The sequence below is a fragment of the Caretta caretta genome, chromosome 2 (assembly GCF_965140235.1).
Source record: "Caretta caretta isolate rCarCar2 chromosome 2, rCarCar1.hap1, whole genome shotgun sequence".
Classification (NCBI taxonomy): Eukaryota; Metazoa; Chordata; order Testudines; family Cheloniidae; genus Caretta; species Caretta caretta.
In genome coordinates this window covers 170,442,488-170,459,733 of record NC_134207.1, presented here as the reverse complement: position 1 = coordinate 170,459,733, position 17,246 = coordinate 170,442,488, and the positions used below count along the sequence as shown (strand labels likewise).

General features: G+C 42.4%; 1 protein-coding gene across 3 annotated transcripts in view; it reads left to right on the top strand.

Annotated features, from left to right (window-relative positions):
• The window catches only part of ADCY1 (adenylate cyclase 1), a 238,948-nt gene that overhangs the window by 95,760 nt on the left and 125,942 nt on the right, over positions 1–17,246 (top strand). For all 3 annotated transcript variants that reach the window (XR_012667129.1, XM_075125580.1, XM_048839215.2), the window contains exons 3-4: positions 1,712–1,830; positions 16,621–16,732. Coding sequence is in view for 2 of the 3 variants with exons in the window: in XM_075125580.1 (XP_074981681.1) it covers positions 1,712–1,830; positions 16,621–16,732 (231 nt within the window). In the remaining variant the exon portion in view is untranslated. The remainder of the gene's footprint in view (positions 1–1,711; positions 1,831–16,620; positions 16,733–17,246) is intronic.

Sequence of the window (17,246 nt, the reverse complement as noted above, 5' to 3'; positions counted from 1 at the left end):
ATAAGAATGGCCATACTGGGCCAGACCAATCTAGTTCAGTATCCCATTTTCCAGCAGTGGCTGGTGCCAGATGCTTCAGAGGGAGTGAACAGAACAGGACAATTTGTCGAGTGATCTATCCTCTGTTGTCCAGTCCCATCAATAGCAGGAATATAAAATTACACAGGTAATTAAACAGAAACTTATAGTAAGAGTATATTTTCCTAACATGCTCTAGGACTTTTCTGTAAGGGAATTGGTTGATGTATAAAGCCATTCACAAATATTTAATTTCTGCATGTTCTTTATGACTTTATTTACTATAGTTTATACCTGGATATTAAGAGACCTAATTAAAATTAATGGGACTTAATTCTCATTTATGCTAACGTCCATTTACGCTGCTACAGGGATGTTAAGGGGCTTTACTGTAAAATGAGAATCAAGGGTCAGTCATCTTTTTCTTGCAAAATTTAACTCACTCCTCCATGATGTAAATATCTGAAGCATTAGCCTTTGGAAGCAACACTATAGGTCAGAACTCAAAGTTGGAAGACTTGTCTTGTACTTTAGCAACTGAATTGGAATTTAGTGTTGTCCCAAGCTCATGGCTAGTGCATAAGGAGTATGTGGTAAAATGTTACCGAGCAATGCAGATCATTAGTCTGATCAAACCTCATATTAACCACTTCTCTTTCTCCATTCTGTCTTTCTTTTACTGTTTATTTCATTTTCTTTAATTGTTGTCCCCTTTATTTTTCTTGGCCAAATGAAATAAGGAGAAATGTTGGGCCAAAGTTTGCTCTTGGGCAATCCTTCACAACTCCCATTATTTTAGCTCTGAACCTTGCAATCAGGTATGGCAGCATGGATTCCATCTTCCATGTGGGATGCTAGCAGATCTGATTGCAGAGTTGGGTCCTTAAATTCAAAAGCATCTTAGGGCAAAAATTGGCATATTTGAGTTTTAAATGTGAAGAAGTGCTGATGGTCAGATTGTGATCTCTTTGAGGACTTCCGGGACTATCTAAATAGGGTAGCCTTCACAAGTTTTTAAAGTGCCTATGAGTAGGTCACCATTTGGGGAATATAATTTAACCAATATCAGGGGGATCCAAAACCTTATGGGATTTTGGGTAAGCAGGAGAGTGACATATGATAAAACCACTCTCAGTGACATGGCAGGCCTTTCATTAAACCTGGAGTTGTCTATTGTGCTTGCTAGAACTAGACTTTTCCATGCTGGCCCATATTTTATAAAAATGTACCTTTATTACTGTTCAGTTGATTCAGGCTGTGTGGAAAAATATACAGCAGATTGCACTGTTTAAAAACCTGCTTTAATAGACCCAGTAAGATAACACTTTAAGTTCCAAACCAGTAGATACAAAAGCATAGCAAATGATCCTGGAATTCCTTCACAGATAAATGATACTGGTGATATAGTAAGTTGTTATTATTAGTTTTATGATGATAAGTATAATTATGGACAATGATCTGCTCTTGAAACTAGCTCTTTCTTTACTGTATGGTCTCTCTTGTTGTACAGAGGAATTTGAAAAGACTCTCCTACAGGCAGCAGAAATATAAGAGGGGAAGGGTTCATGTTCTTTATGAAACAGAAATTCTTAAGACATATGCTAAAATAGGGGGAATGGTTTGATTTTATTTAGAATTGCTGATTGGGGAAAAAATTACACCCCAAAACTAATGGGTTTGCATTTTCTTTTAGGAGCGTCTCCTGATGAGTCTTTTGCCCAGGAACGTTGCCATGGAAATGAAGGAAGACTTCCTGAAGCCACCTGAAAGGATTTTTCACAAGATTTACATTCAGAGGCATGACAATGTTAGGTAGGAGTGACACCAGCTCATGAAATAATGTAAAGCAGATAACATGTAGTGCAAATAGAGTGACACGCAGCGACTTTGAGATCTTACAGCACAAGAAAGCAAGCCCAATGGAGATGCGTTGTGTTCGTTTGCGGGAGGTTGGGATGGCTGAGTGGTAACATGCCTATAGAGACTGTAGATAACAATTTTGAGTTGATAAATAATTTAGAGTAGTTATGCTAGGAGGAACCAAAATTTGTATGACCTAGTAGTCATCCGATACAGTCCATTATATTTGTGGTGGATACAAATATTTATTTTGTGTGATAGTAACAGACTATATTTCCCTACAAACAGGAAGCATTGGTTGGTTGTTTGTGCAATAGCTCATTTATCCGGACAATGGGAAGGAAGTAAATGTCGATGCAGTGCATCCACTTGTCATCCTAGGAAAATGTATATCAGTCCCCATCACTTGAGCATTCAGCCTCACAGATGATTGACTGAGGCACCCCTCTCATGTTAAGTAGCATGCTGTTCCATGAGCACGCCCTCTGAAATCAATTGTTGTTTTCTCAGTCTTGCTATTCTTCTCAATCCCACTCCCTCCCTTCTCCTCTCGAATGACCTGGTCCTGAATAATGAAAACAGAAAAATTACTTTCACTGAAATTTGTACTCTGTTTCTAGTCTGTTTCACTTTGTTTCCTCTGCACAAGCACAATGCTGCAGGGTTTGGGTTTACCTCAGAAAAATATTTGGCTTCCAACCACTTCTGCGGGAAAGTCCAAATTAAAAAACCTTTTTACTCAGGTCAGGAAGTTAACATTTATAGTATTACCAACTGTCATGATTTTAGTGCAGGTCTCATGGTAGATTTTGGTTTTCTTAAAGCCTCAGTTCCTGGAATCCTGTAATTACATGAGAACCTCAGCTTTTCCTTTTTATTTTTAAATTAGTTTCTCAAAGTTTCAGAGAAAAGCTTGAAAATATGACCCAAGTGCTTCCTACAGGCTCAGAAATCAAAAGGCAGGTAAGATTTAAGCCAGTCTCATTATTTTTTGGGTCCTGGCTCATGATTTTTGAATGCTTAGGGTTGGTAATCCTGCATTTATATTGATCTTGGATTTCGCAAAACCCAAGCTGAGAGTTTCAAAAATAGGTGCCTGTAGCTAGGCACTTAGGAAGAGATTTTCAAAGGTCCTAAGCAATTTAGGAGCACAAGTCCCATTCAAAGTAAATGGGACTTGGGCTCTTAAATCACTTCATACACATTTTGAAAATTCCTCCCTTAAATAAGAACTACCTACTTTTGAAAATCAAGTCATTTCTTTAGGTACAAGAATGGATTTAGGAACCTAACTTTAGATCCCTATTTTTTAAAAATCTTGCCCCCTCCCTTTATTTGTCATGGCTAGCACTAACATGCCACCCTCCCCATCATCTTTCAACTCATAATAGTTTACAGATGGCCGACAAATGATGAAGTAATAATGATGGGAGCTTGGAGAACTGATTGAAGAAAACACCTTCTAAGCCAGATAGATTGTATGACATTCCTATGCTGTCACTGTGGCAGAGTCTCAGGAGACATTCTCTTCCTCAGACATACCATCAGCAAGTCCTTGTCCAGCAGAACCAGTCATGTTGGGCTCTGTAGTGCACCCTTTTTATCTTTTTTGAAGAGCTGAGTTTCTCTATCTACAAGCTTTCAGTCTACTTTGCTGCAACAATCTACCCGAGCTGAGTGGGTGACACTTGGAATCAGTGTCACCAGGATGTTTTCAATGCAGTACCATCTTGGGTGGATTTTGTACAATTTTGTTCAGTGATATCTTCAATGTTGAGGTAATTATAGCCAGTTAGCTGGGAGGTGGACCTGCACTTCTTGGCATGTGAAGATGAACGAGAAAGCTTGGGGCTAATTATTGAGACCTGTTAATGTTTTCCTTAGTGAAAGTGTATGATTGTCACAACTGTTCATCACCGGGGATTGAATTTGGGACCTCCAGTGCTTAAGAAATGTGAGCCTCTATCAGACTATCCTTCGCATTCACTAGCGAGGGATGCATCCTATTCACTGAACAGTGAGTTATTAAAATGTGGTGCAGGCTACCACTCTTTACCCTAATGTTTTCAGGGAAGGTTATTGAGAAAGTGAAGTGAGGACAGTACATGTCACATATCTTGAGTTCTTGGGTGTCCTTGACCCACTCTGGTCTGGATTTGGCCACCGTCGTGGAGCAAGCTGGAAATGTTAACCATGTGCCTCTTAGCTTATTCCAAAATGTTTTTCCAGCATGTTTCTCAGTGAGTTTTGTCTCCCTGTATTCTCATCTGTTCACAGATGAATCTCTCCAGCTGTAAGTCACTTCAAGCTTCCTTCTTAATACTGTAGGGGTTTATTCTCGCTCAGCAGTTCAAAGCATTAAACTCCCCTTAACATCAATGGAAACCTCGTGTGTGTAGTGGGGGCGAGATTAAAACTTTAAACTACATTTGCTTTTAACTTGATGCTGCTCCATAAACCTCAATGGATCACTTTTAAACCTTTCGCCCTGTCAAAGAACAAGCTACCTTCTTCCTTAAGTCTGACACCATTACATTCTTAAATTGCGACTGTAGGGATATCAGTAAATCCTGCCCTCCCAGAAACTTACAAGCATTTTTGCAATTTCAGTAATTTTGTAGTGAATTATTTTACAAGTGATGATTCCAAAATGAAAATAAAATTAATAAATTTTAGAAAAGAAATTTTAAAAGTTTATTCAAAGGAATTTTCACTTGGTCTTACAATGCAATAAATCTGTCATTAATAATCATATCAACTAAATAGTAATTTACACTTATAGTATCCAGCACATTGCATTCAAGGATGTCACAAACGCTCAGCCACAAACATAAAATAATTAAGGGTCTTAACACTTCTGTGAGTAAAAAGGATAAATAAAGTCTTGTTTTAACCGTTTTACTGATGAATAGCCTGAGGCAGAAAGATTAAGTGCCTTCACCTAGCCAAGTGTAGGGCTAGTTATAATACCCAGGAATCTTGACTCCCCTTCTCTCATAGGAAAACTCCACAGAGAAGGTTAGACTAGACAGGAAGACAAAGTCACAAGCTCTTACCTAGCGGGGAAAAATCAAGGTAAACTCCTTGGGAAGGAGCTGTTGTTATGACTACTATATGTGAAGTGCCACCAGTAATGAGATGGAGATTGTGAGGTTGATACGCCGATCACCCTGCTTTTAACTTCAGTCACATAAATGGAGATACTCCAGTATAAGAAAGAGCAGAATCAGGCTCTTGTTCATGCAGTGCTGTGCTAACTGTTGGTGCTAAATAAATTACCTTAGAATGTTAGTATTGATTATGATTTAAAGTGTTCTTTAGTCCTTATCAGTGCTGCATTTCTTCTCCTATCATATTCATATTTGTACAGATTTTTTTTTCTTTGAAGACAGCTTATTTTCTGTCTATATCACTCTAGCTGTATCGTTCTGAATTTAAATGGTTAAATGGCTTCTCAGATAGTTACTTATAGCCATTGTTTTTTCCCATCATAATCACAGCCACAGCAGTGATACACTATTCTTGCTTGCTTTCTTATAACTGAAGTACATGGCTGTTTATAGCATAGTATCTTTTTATATTATTTACAATTAAAAAAACCAGTATGTTAAGAACTGCTTTACATTTTTTACCTATATCATGAGAAGTTACTGTAAAGCCATAAACAGCATGAAAACTCTGGGTTTGAGCTCTTGTTTCCTATCAAAAGAGAAGGATCAATGAGCCTAAGATTGACCACAGACTTAGAAGCCAAATAATTGCACAAGAAAATATTATGTTATGGTAGGCTTCTGTGTGTGTATTTATTTATATGTGCGGGTGGCGGGAGGGAAGAAATCTTTCCAAGGCAAACTTTCATTATGTCTAGGATGTGGACCGAGATACATAAAAAATCGTGATTAAAAACAGAAAACATTGATCTTTGGAAGCTTTCCAGGGAAGAAGTCAAATGTACTTTTCATAATCTGATGGGAGTCAATATTGTGCAGATGAAATCTGTACTCTTCTGGGTAGCTCTGTTTCCTCTTCCTATATGTTGTGTGTAATAATTAGTAGTTATCTAATGGATGGACCTCGACTTCAGAGAGACAACAATTGTGTCAGTTATCAAGAAAGCAACAGAACTGTTTGCTTGCTTGCTTGTGTTTTGTTTTTAATGGGGCTGTTCGATATAACAATAGGAACAGTTGCAAATGCCCTGCGTTACCTGAAAAAAGTTCTTCGTAGAATAAATGGATGAAAGCAGAAAAGAAAGGTGTGGTTACATTTGTGTGTCTGACATGATCACGGCATCAAGAAAGATGTGGAAAAGGCATTGGAGGAGGGATGGTTTTGAAAAGCAGGTTTAGAGTAGCACAAAGAGGGTGGATCAGGGCAGAAGATTGGTCTTTGCCTTAGTTTTCTGTGAAATGGGGATAATAATGCTTTCTACCACTTTTTGTCTGCTTTATCTATTTAGATCATGCACTCTTCAGGGCAGAAACCATCTCTTACTATATATATGTACAGTGCCTAACACAATGGGACTCCAATCATGATTGGAGTGGCTAGGTGCTGCTTTTAAGACTAATAAAAATAACATAATCTGCTCATCTGCACAGTGTATATGGGGCCTGCTTGCAATTAGCTTTTCCCACTCATAATCAGGTGCTAATAAAGATATTTTAATATATGCAACTTACAGAAAAGTGGCCAGTTTAGAATGTAACAGACAAGTACTCACTCTGCTCTGTGAATCGGATTCCTCAAGCTATAAATGGATAATGAGCATTCAGAATACTCCGAATTTTCTAGTTTCTACTATGGTAGTTTAGTTTAGCCTAATGTTAATAAGGGACAAGTAATAAACTAAATGCAGGCAACAATAGACAATGAAATTGAAAATATTGATCTCTTACAAACTGAGCACCTGATCCAAAGCCCATTCACTGTCTTCAGCCGGCTTTGGGTCAGGCCCTATGGGTTCAGTTCTTTTGACATTTACTTGTGAAAGTAGTCCCACTGAAAATCTCTAGGATTATTCCTGTAAATGCTTGCCACCATGTAAGGGTTGGACATTCAAGGCCTAAATAGAGGCTACTATTCTTAACAAACAGTAAATTTCCTAGATTAATAGTGGCATCTTCATTCCCAAGAAAGATCAGACCAGAAATACCTGTCTCATTAAAAATCAGATGTTTATGAAATGTCAAGATGACTTTAAAAATTCCCTTAATTTACCCTGTAGCGAGGTTTCAAAGCTTGTGCTCTGTGATGCTTTCACAGAGCTTGCGCCCGCCCACCTCCCAGGCTTTCCAATAAGCCTGTCCTGCCACTCTGAGCGGCATGGTAAGGGGGTGGGGGTGGGGGGGTTGAATAAGGAACAGAAGGTCCCGGGGGATGGAGGTTTGGGGGGGGGGGCAATCAGGAGACAGGGAGCAGGGGGGGTCCCAGGAGGGGGGGACAGGGAGTGGGGGGGTTAGATAGCGGGTGGGGTCCTAGGGGGGGAGCTAGGGATGGGGGTCCTGGGAGGGGGCGGTCAGGGGACAAGGAGTGGGGCGGGGGGTTGGATGGGTCAGGGGGCCTGTCGGGCCGGGGGTGTGGATAGGGGACGGGCCAATCAGGGGACAGGGAGCAGGGTGGGTTGGATAGGGGATGGGGTCCCGGGGGGCGGTTAGGGGCGGGGGGTCCTGGGAGGGGCCGGTCAGGGACAAGGAGCAGGGGGGTTGGATGGGTTGGGGGTTCTGAGGGGGGCAGTCAGGGGATGGGGACCAGGCTGTTTGCGGAGGCACAGTCTTCCCTACCCGGCCCTGCATACCGTTTCGCACCCCGATGTGGCCCTCAGGCCAAAAAGTTTGCCCACCCATGCTCTAGTGTATTATTTTCTTGTAATTACTCTGTTTAACAACTTTATAAATCCTGTAGCTACACAAAGCATATAATCCTCTCATGTTCTTACAGTAGGGATGCATTTTTCCTCCTCCTTTCGATGATCTTTCCATTCCAACAAATTGGGAAGGACATCATGAAAAGCAATGTGTTTATCACACAAAATGGAATTGTTTTATTATTTATTAGTTGTATTACTGTAGTGCATATGAGCCCCAGTCATGGACCAGGACCCCACTGCACCAAGTCATTTACAAACATGTAACAAAAACATGATCTGTGCCCCCAGGAGCTTACAACCTAAATATAATACTAAAGATAATGGATCGATACTGACGGATGAGGGGTACATGGAACCAGTGAAACATCTTGCTGACCATTACTAACTTTATGGTATTAAATATTTTTGAACTGGAAAATGAGTCTTCATTCCGCTTTTGTGTGTGTTAAATACTTTTTTTTTTTTTTTTGCCTAAGTCGAATATTGGGCCTAAATGCACCCTACTCTTTGCACAACAACAAACCATGGAATGAGCGAGGCTGCAATACAGCAGAGGCCTGGGATTTGGAAGACCCCTACTTCATTCACTGCATCCTGTCTATCCTCTGTGCTGAGGACTCAGTTTTGCTATCACTTATTCAGAATAAATCCATGCCTAAATAATAAATAATATGATTTATAGAATGAATAATATGATTTACAGAATAAATCTATAGCTTGCTATAGGTTTTCGCTGTGGTAATGGAAAAATATAATGTAATCCAACATAAGGCACAGATCCACAGGACCTCTGTCTTATTCACTGTGTGTTGTCCAAGCTATACATGGAATGAGGCAGGTATCCTGCAGTTATTTGAAATCATATAATTAGACTGTATTGTTGGGCATATGCACAAGAGGGCAGAGTTAGTTTTGGATCCAATTTTGACTTGACATTTTCACTGCCTTTTTACTCAGAACAGCCATTTTTGAACATTATAAATTTGTAATAAAGACTTGTGATTAATACTCAATTGTGTATAATCGGAACATTACAATTAAAATGTTCAAGAACTTGCAGTTATTAAAAACAACCAAACCCCCTAAACCTTAAATCGAAATGACCATAAGGTAAGATAACATATAAAAGATTTTGTTAACTTTAAAAAATGTCTACATTCAATTAACAGTATTGATATATAGAACTTCAGCTTTCAGATTTCACAAACAAATGTAACTGTGACCTACAACATACACTTCAGAACTCTCTTAACATACGACTATTTATATATTTTACATAGTTAGTTATGCATAAACTAGTGATGTATGAAATGAAAGTGTTTGCAAGTATGTGTTATGGGTCACTTTATACATCCCCAATTTGGCCTGTTGGTAATAAATGAAAACCCTATGGACCAAATGGTGAAATATGAGGATCAACATATATGCCAAATAAATGTTCCTTTTAACTGAATGTATTTGTTGTATAACTCGTGTCGATTCTGTAAAATAACCCTCTCTTAAGCACACCGCAAATAAATGAGCACCTTTACTGTAGGCCATGGTTAAATAATTAAGAGTTCTAGATGTGATTGCCTACAACATACCTGTTCTTAACAGTAACTGTAGGTCACCTACTATATTTAACTTTTAAGTATTTGAGCATTTACATTCTTTCCATTAAAACATTGGGCATTCTGTATTGCGTATGTGTTTGCCCCGAGTGCTGATTTGAAAATTTCTTGATGAGCAAATATTTGTGTTTTACTGTCTTATGTTTTGAAAGATTTAAAGAAGTTTCCAGATTTGAAAAACAACCAACCATAAAATTCTAAAGCGAACATTTTCTAAAATAGTAGCCACTAGTTTTGGGTGCCCAGCGTGAGGCATCTCATGAGACATTTGGCTGTCTCATGTTGAGCAGCCAAAATCAGTGACCACTGCTGAAAATTTGGCTGCATCAGAATAGGAAAACACAGAGAGCAATACATCAGGCATAAACAGAAAAACTCATCACATGCTTATGTAGATCCTGGGAACTTCTGGCGTGACAGAGAAACCAAATAGAATTTCTAATAGAATAGTAAAATAATTCATGAAAGAAAATACCAGTGATGTCTCATTGAATATAATTGAAGTCTGATAACTAGGTGGTACAGTGGATTGTAACAGTCCCTGCTTTTTACCCTTGGGTAGCTGAATTCCAGTGTGTGTTTCGGTCAATTTCTTGAAATCTTTAATGCACATCCTGAGTGTATTTCAAAAACTTCAGGGAATTTAGTATGATGATTTGGCATTGGCTGACTGATTTCATGAAAGACAGATCCAGGTCTGTCAAGCAAGGATGTTGTAGGTCCAAAATGAAGTACATTGGCAGAGCTTTGTGGGTAAATCTGAAGAGCACTTACTGGCACTACCATATTTATTTCTATTCTATTTAAGTCTTTCACTGTGCCATCTCCATGGCATCTCATGGTTATAACACTGTAGACAGAAGGCACTAGAGATTAATCTAAGTGTACATATTTTATATTTAAAAAGTCTTTACTATGATGTAAATTATCAAATTCCAGAGTGTAGTATGCTTAAACAATGCTCTAAGAAAACATGTTCTAGGAAGTAAAGAGGAGTTGCTCTAAGGATATGCATGACAGCACACACATGCTTGTAAATCTGTATTAAGGTTTGGAACTGTTGAAATTTAGAAGGCTCGGCCCTGGTCTACACTAGGACTTTAGGTCGAATTTAGGAGCGTTAAATCGATGTAAACCTGCACCTGTCCACACGATGAAGCCCTTTTTTTCAACTTAAAGGGCTCTTAAAATCGATTTCCTTACTCCACCCCTGACAAGTGGATCAGCGCTTAAATCGGCCTTGCTGGGTCGAATTTGGGGTACTGTGGACACAATTTGACGGTAGTGGCCTCCGGGAGCTATCCCAGAGTGCTCCATTGTGACCGCTCTGGACAGCACTCTCAACTCAGATGCACTGGCCAGGTAGACAGGAAAAGAACCGCGAACTTTTGAATCTCATTTCCTGTTTGGCCAGCGCGGCAAGCTGCAGGTGACAATGCAGAGCTTATCGGCAGAGGTGACCATGATGGAGTCCCAGAATTGCAAAAGAGCTCCAGCATAGACTGAACGGGAGGTACGGGATCTGATCGCTGTATGGGGAGAGGAATCCGTGCTATCAGAACTCCGTTCCAGTTTTCGAAATGCCAAAACCTTTGTGAAAATCTCCCAGGGCATGAAGGACAGAGGCCATAACGGACCCGAAGCAGTGCCGTGTGAAACTTAAGGAGCTGAGGCAAGCCTACCAGAAAACCAGAGAGGCGAACGGCCGTTTCGGGTCAGGGCCCCAAACATGCCGCTTCTATGATGAGCTGCATTCCATTTTATGGGATTCAGCCACCACTACCCCAGCCGTGTTGTTTGACTCCTTCAATGGAGATGGAGGCAACACGGAAGCAGGTTTTGGGGATGAAGAAGATGATGATGATGAGGTTGTAGATAGGTCACAGCAAGCAAGCGGAGAAACCAGTTTTCCCGACAGCCAGGAACTGTTTCTCACCCTGGACCTGGAGCCAGTACCCCCCGAACCCACCCAAGGCTGCTTCCTGGACCCAGCAGGCAGAGAAGGGACCTCCGGTGAGTGTACCTTTTAAAATACAATACATGGTTTAAAAGCAAGCATGTGAAAGGATTAATTTGCCCTGGCATTCACGGCTCTCCTGGATGTACTCCCAAAGCCTTTGCAAAAGGTTTCTGGGGAGGGCAGCCTTATTGCATCCTCCATGGTAGGACACTTTACCACTCCAGGCCAGTAGCACATACTCGGGAATCATTGTACAACAAAGCATTGCAGTGTATGTTTGCTGGCGTTCAAACAACATCCGTTCTCTATCTCTCTGTGTTATCCTCAGGAGAGTGAGATATCATTCATTGTCACCTGGCTGAAATAGGGTGCTTTTCTTCAGGGGACACTCAGAGGTGCCCGTTCCTGTTGGGCTGTTCGTCTATGGCTGAACAGAAATGTTCCCTGCTGTTAGCCCCAGGGAGAGGGGAGGGTTGAGGGGGTAGCCACGTGGTGGGGGGAGGCAAAATGCGACCTTGTAACGAAAGCACATGTGCTATGTATGTAATGTTAACAGCAAGGTTTACCCTGAAACAGAGTACCCATGGTTCTATAAAATGTGTCTTTTTAAATACCGCTGTCCCTTTTTTTTTCTCCACCAGCTGCATGTGTTTCAATGATCACAGGATCTTCTCCTTCCCAGAGGCTAGTGAAGATTAGAAAGGAAAAAAAACGCACCTGCCAAGAAATGTTCTCTGAGCTCATGCTGTCCTCCCACACTGACAGAGCACAGACGAATGCATGGAGGCAAATAATGTCAGAGTGCAGGAAAGCACAAAATGACCGGGAGGAGAGGAGGTGGCTGGCTGAAGAGAGTAAGTGGCGGGCTGAAGACAGGGCTGAAGCTCAAATGTGCTGGCAGCGTGATGAGAGGAGGCAGGATTCAATGCTGAGGCTGCTGGAGGATCAAATCAGTATGCTCCGGTGTATGTTTGAGCTGCAGCAAAGGCAGCTGGAGCACAGACTGCCACTACCGCCCCTGTGTAACCAACCGCCCTCCTCCCCAAGTTCCATAGCCTCCACACCCAGAGGCCCAAGAACGCGGTGGGGAGGCCTCCAGGCAACCAGCCACTCCACCACAGAGGATTGCCCAAAAAACAGAAGGCTGGCATTCAATAAATTTTAAAGTTGTAAACTTTTAAAGTGCTGTGTGGCATTTTCCTTCCCTCCTCCACCACCCCTCCTGGGCTACCTTGGTAGTCATCCCCCTATTTGTGTGATGAATGAATAAAGAATGCATGAATGTGAAGCAACAATGACTTTATTGCCTCTGCAAGCGGTGATTGAAGGGAGGAGGGGCGGGTGGTTAGCTTACAGGGAAGTAGAGTGAACCAAGGGGCGGGGGGTTTCATCAAGGAGAAACAAACAGAACTTTCACACCGTAGCCTGGCCAGTCATGGAACTAGTTTTCAAAGCTTCTCTGATGCGTACCACGCCCTCCTGTGCTCTTCTAACCGCCCTGGTGTCTGGCTGCGCGTAACCAGCAGCCAGGCGATTTGCCTCAACCTCCCACCCTGCCATAAGCATCTCCCCCTTACTCTCACAGATATTGTGGAGCGCGCAGCAAGCAGTAATAACAGTGGGAATTTTGGTTTCGCTGAGGTCTAAGCGAGTCAGTAAACTGCGCCAGCGCGCCTTTAAACGTCCAAATGCACATTCTACCACCATTCTGCACTTGCTCAGCCTGTAGTTGAACAGCTCCTGACTACTGTCCAGGCTGCCTGTGTACGGCTTCATGAGCCATGGCATTAAGGGGTAGGCTGGGTCCCCAAGGATACATATAGGCATTTCAATATCCCCAACAGTTATTTTCTGGTCTGGGAATAAAGTCCCTTCCTGCAGCTTTTGAAACAGACCAGAGTTCCTGAAGATGCGAGCGTCATGTACCTTTCCCGGCCATCCCACGTTGATGTTGGTGAAACGTCCCTTGTGATCCACCAGAGCTTGCAGCACTATTGAAAAGTACCCCTTGCAGTTTATGTACTCGCCGGCTTGGTGCTCCGGTGCCAAGATAGGGATATGGGTTCCGTCTATGGCCCCACCACAGTTTGGGAATCCCATTGCAGCAAAGCCATCCACTATGACCTGCACATTTCCCAGGGTCACTACCCTTGATATCAGCAGATCTTTGATTGTGTGGGCTACTTGCATCACAGCAGCCCCCACAGTAGATTTGCCCACTCCAAATTGATTCCCAATTGACCAGTAGCTGTCTGGCGTTGCAAGCTTCCACAGGGCTATCGCCACTCGCTTCTCAACTGTGAGGGCTGCTCTCATCTTGGTATTCATATGCTTCAGGGCAGGGGAAAGCAAGTCACAAAGTTCCATGAAAGTGCCCTTACGCATGCGAAAGTTTCGCAGCCACTGGGAATCATCCCAGACCTGCAACACAATGCGGTCCCACCAGTCTGTGCTTGTTTCCCGACCCCAGAATCGGCATTCCACCGCATGAACCTGCCCCATTAGCACCATGATGCATACATTGGCAGGGCCCATGCTTTCAGAGAAATCTGTGTCCATGTCCTGATCACTCACGTGACCGTGCTGATGTCGCCTCCTCGCCCAGTATCGCTCTGCCAGGCTCTGGTGCTGCATATACTGCTAGATAATGCATGTGGTGTTTAATGTGCTCCTAATTGCCAAAGTGAGCTGAGCGGCCTCCATGCTTGCCTTGGTATGGCGTCCGCACAGAAAAAAGGTGCGGAACGATTGTCTGCCGTTGCTCTGATGGAGGGAGGGGCAACTGACGACATGGCTTACAGGGTTGGCTTACAGGGAATTAAAATCAACAAAGGGGGTGGCTTTACATCAAGGAGTATTTCAGGCAGGACTTCACGGAGGGTTCCAATAAGAAATGGTGCACCTAAGTAATTGTCCTTATTGGAACAAGCAGGTTGGTCTGGCCTCTGATTGATACATGGCTAGATTTACCTTGCTGCACCTTCTCTGTGAGTGACTGCAGTGTGACCTAGAGGAATGAGTCCCCTGGGCGGGGGGTGGAAGGGGGAAGCAAATGAGTACAAAACAAATCTGTTCTATTTCTTGTTTTGATCCACTCCATCTATCTTTTACATCTTTGGCTGGCAGCAGACGGTGCAGAAGGACTGCAAGCCATCCACATCGCCTGGCTGCTCGGCAGAAGATGGTACAATAGGACTGCTAGCAATCCGTATCACCTGCCTGCTCACCATAAGATGGTTCAATAGGACTGACTGCAGGACTAAAGAGAATGACCTGGTCAAGTCACTTCTAATGTAGTCCCTGCACCCATGTCTGCCCAGGCGCTCCTGGCTGACGAGGCTAAGAGCACCTCGGACATGACAATGACAGCTACCAGTCCTATTGTACTGTCTGCTGCCACAAGGCAATGGGTTGCTGCTGCTGTGTAGCAATGCAGTACCATGTCTGCCAGCACCCAGAAGACATATGGTGACAGTTACCTGAGCGGGCTCCATGCTTGCCGTGGTATGAAGTCTGCACAGGTAACTCAAGAAAAAAGGCGCGAAATGATTGTCTGCTGCTGCTTTCACGGAGGGAGGGAGGGAACGGGGGCCTGACGATATGTACCCAGAACCACCCGCGACAATGTTTTAGCCCCATCAGGCATTGGGATCTCAACCCAGAATTCCAATGGGCAGTGGAGACTGCGGAAACTGTGGGATAGCTACCCACAGTGCAACACTCCGGAAGTCGACGCTTGCCTTGGTACTGTGGAAGCGCTCCGCCGAGTTAATGCACTCAATGCACTTAGAGCATTTTCTGTGGGGACACACACACTCGAATATATAAAACCGATTTCTAAAAAACCTACTTCTATAAATTCGACCTAATTTCGTAGTGTAGACATACCCTCAGTGTTGTGTTGAGCTAGGTTTCCTAGGTTAGGGAGGTGAAAAGGATTTTTGGGTCAGAAATTATTTTTATCAATTGCATGGAATCAAATCAGGTATTGGGAGGATTTGTGGCAGCGGGGTGGTTTATGTGCCTTTGATAAGGGGCTGGGTTGGGAATTGAGAAGGTTATATTTTCCCTTTTTTGGGTTTTTGGGTGAGGGATCCGATTTGGTGACCTTGTCTGGAAGCAAGAATGGGGAACTGGTTAGGTTTGTGTTTCTAGCATCTGTTACATTAATTGGGAGGGAAGGAGTTGCAATTGTAAGAGTAGAGAATTGTTTCAGAGGAGAGAGATTTGTGCTGGGTTATCTTAAATTGCTGTCCTCAAGATGTATTTTAAGTCATGCAAGCACATCTAGAGCATATAGTTAGGTGGCATTTTTATAAACTTAAATAAATTATTATTTGATGTTATTTGGACTGAGTACTGCCTGTGAGTAGATCCATAGCATTTCTACAGCTGCCACAGGGCCTGGGCCAGCAGGTGAGTAAATCTAAATAATTAATACTTCTGTAGCCGCTCCATTCAAGGATCTACTTAGGTACTCTCAACATCCCTATGAGGTAGGGAAGTGTAATTAAGGCAGAGAGGGCAGCTGGGCATACAAGTCCCACTGATAGTGGGATTTGGGTGCTTAACTCCCTAAGGATGTTTTGAAAATTCCAGCCTCAGTGATTTGCCTGGGGTTTTACAGTCTGTGGCAAAGAAGGAATTGAACCGAGATCTCTCAAGTCCTGGTCCACAGCCTTAATTCCTCAAAGTGTTTTGCAAGCATTAATCAGTTGAGCCTCACAGTACTTTCTGTAAATTATCCCCATTTCTCATGTAGGTGAACTGAAACACAGAAAGTGTACACAACTTAGAAGTTAAGTGAGGAAGGATGGTTAAGTGGTAGGGTGCTAACCTAGGACTTAGGAGCCCCAGGTTAAATTCCCTGTTCTGCCAGAGATTTCCTTTCTAATGTTGTGCAAGACACTTCAGCCTCCGTGGCTCAGTTCCCATCTGTAAAATGAGGATAATAGTACTGTCCTACCACAAAGGGGTGTTGAAGCACTCAGACCCCCTACAGTGATGGGGGGGAAGGACAACGATATAAGTACCTAAGAGAAAACTTGCTTGAGGTCCCAGGAAGCCTGTGGCAGAGCCAGCAACAGAACGCCAGTTCCCCTGACTCATAGTTCTGTGCTTTAAATGCAAAATGATCCTGGATCTTTGATATTTGTGCTCTGCATAGCACTTTAATGGTGGCCATCCTGGTTTGCCTGGGTTTGTGTTCTGGGTTGCACTCAGTGCATAGAAAAAGATAATTAGATTAAGAAGGTGTGTTCTGCACTAATGTTTCCATGTTTCCTTCCTTCTCTTTACAGCATTTTGTTTGCAGACATTGTGGGGTTCACTAGTTTGGCATCACAGTGCACTGCTCAAGAGCTGGTGAAGCTTCTGAATGAACTCTTTGGCAAGTTTGATGAATTAGCTACAGTAAGCATGTCATTCTCTTTTTTTTTTCTTTTTTTTTTTCCTATTTAATTTGAATTGCTTTTTGAATAATGATGTCTTGGGTGGATTACATTTGTTAGAGACATGAAATAGATTGATTGCTAGCCCCATTTCCACTGTGAGGCCCATAAATCATGAGTTGCTAAGGTTTCTTTTCATTGATTCATATTTTTGAGATAAAGCAATCCATTTAAATGGTAAGAAAAGAAACTGCAGTTGCTATTTTTAAAATACTTTTTCCCAATGCTCTTGATGGGGCCTAGTTACAATTAATGGAGGTAACTATTAAAACTGTACTTTTTTACTATTCATAGAAAAGAAATAGTATAGTGGAAGATGTGAATATTGAATCTATAGTATAAATCTATTATGTATTGGTGACAAGAGCTCAGAGCCTCAGTTCAGTTCCTCACTGACAGTTGCCCATGTCACAGAAACTGTGATGGCTCATCAGAGAGGCTATTATGGATGTAATAGATGTATTCTGATTACAAGT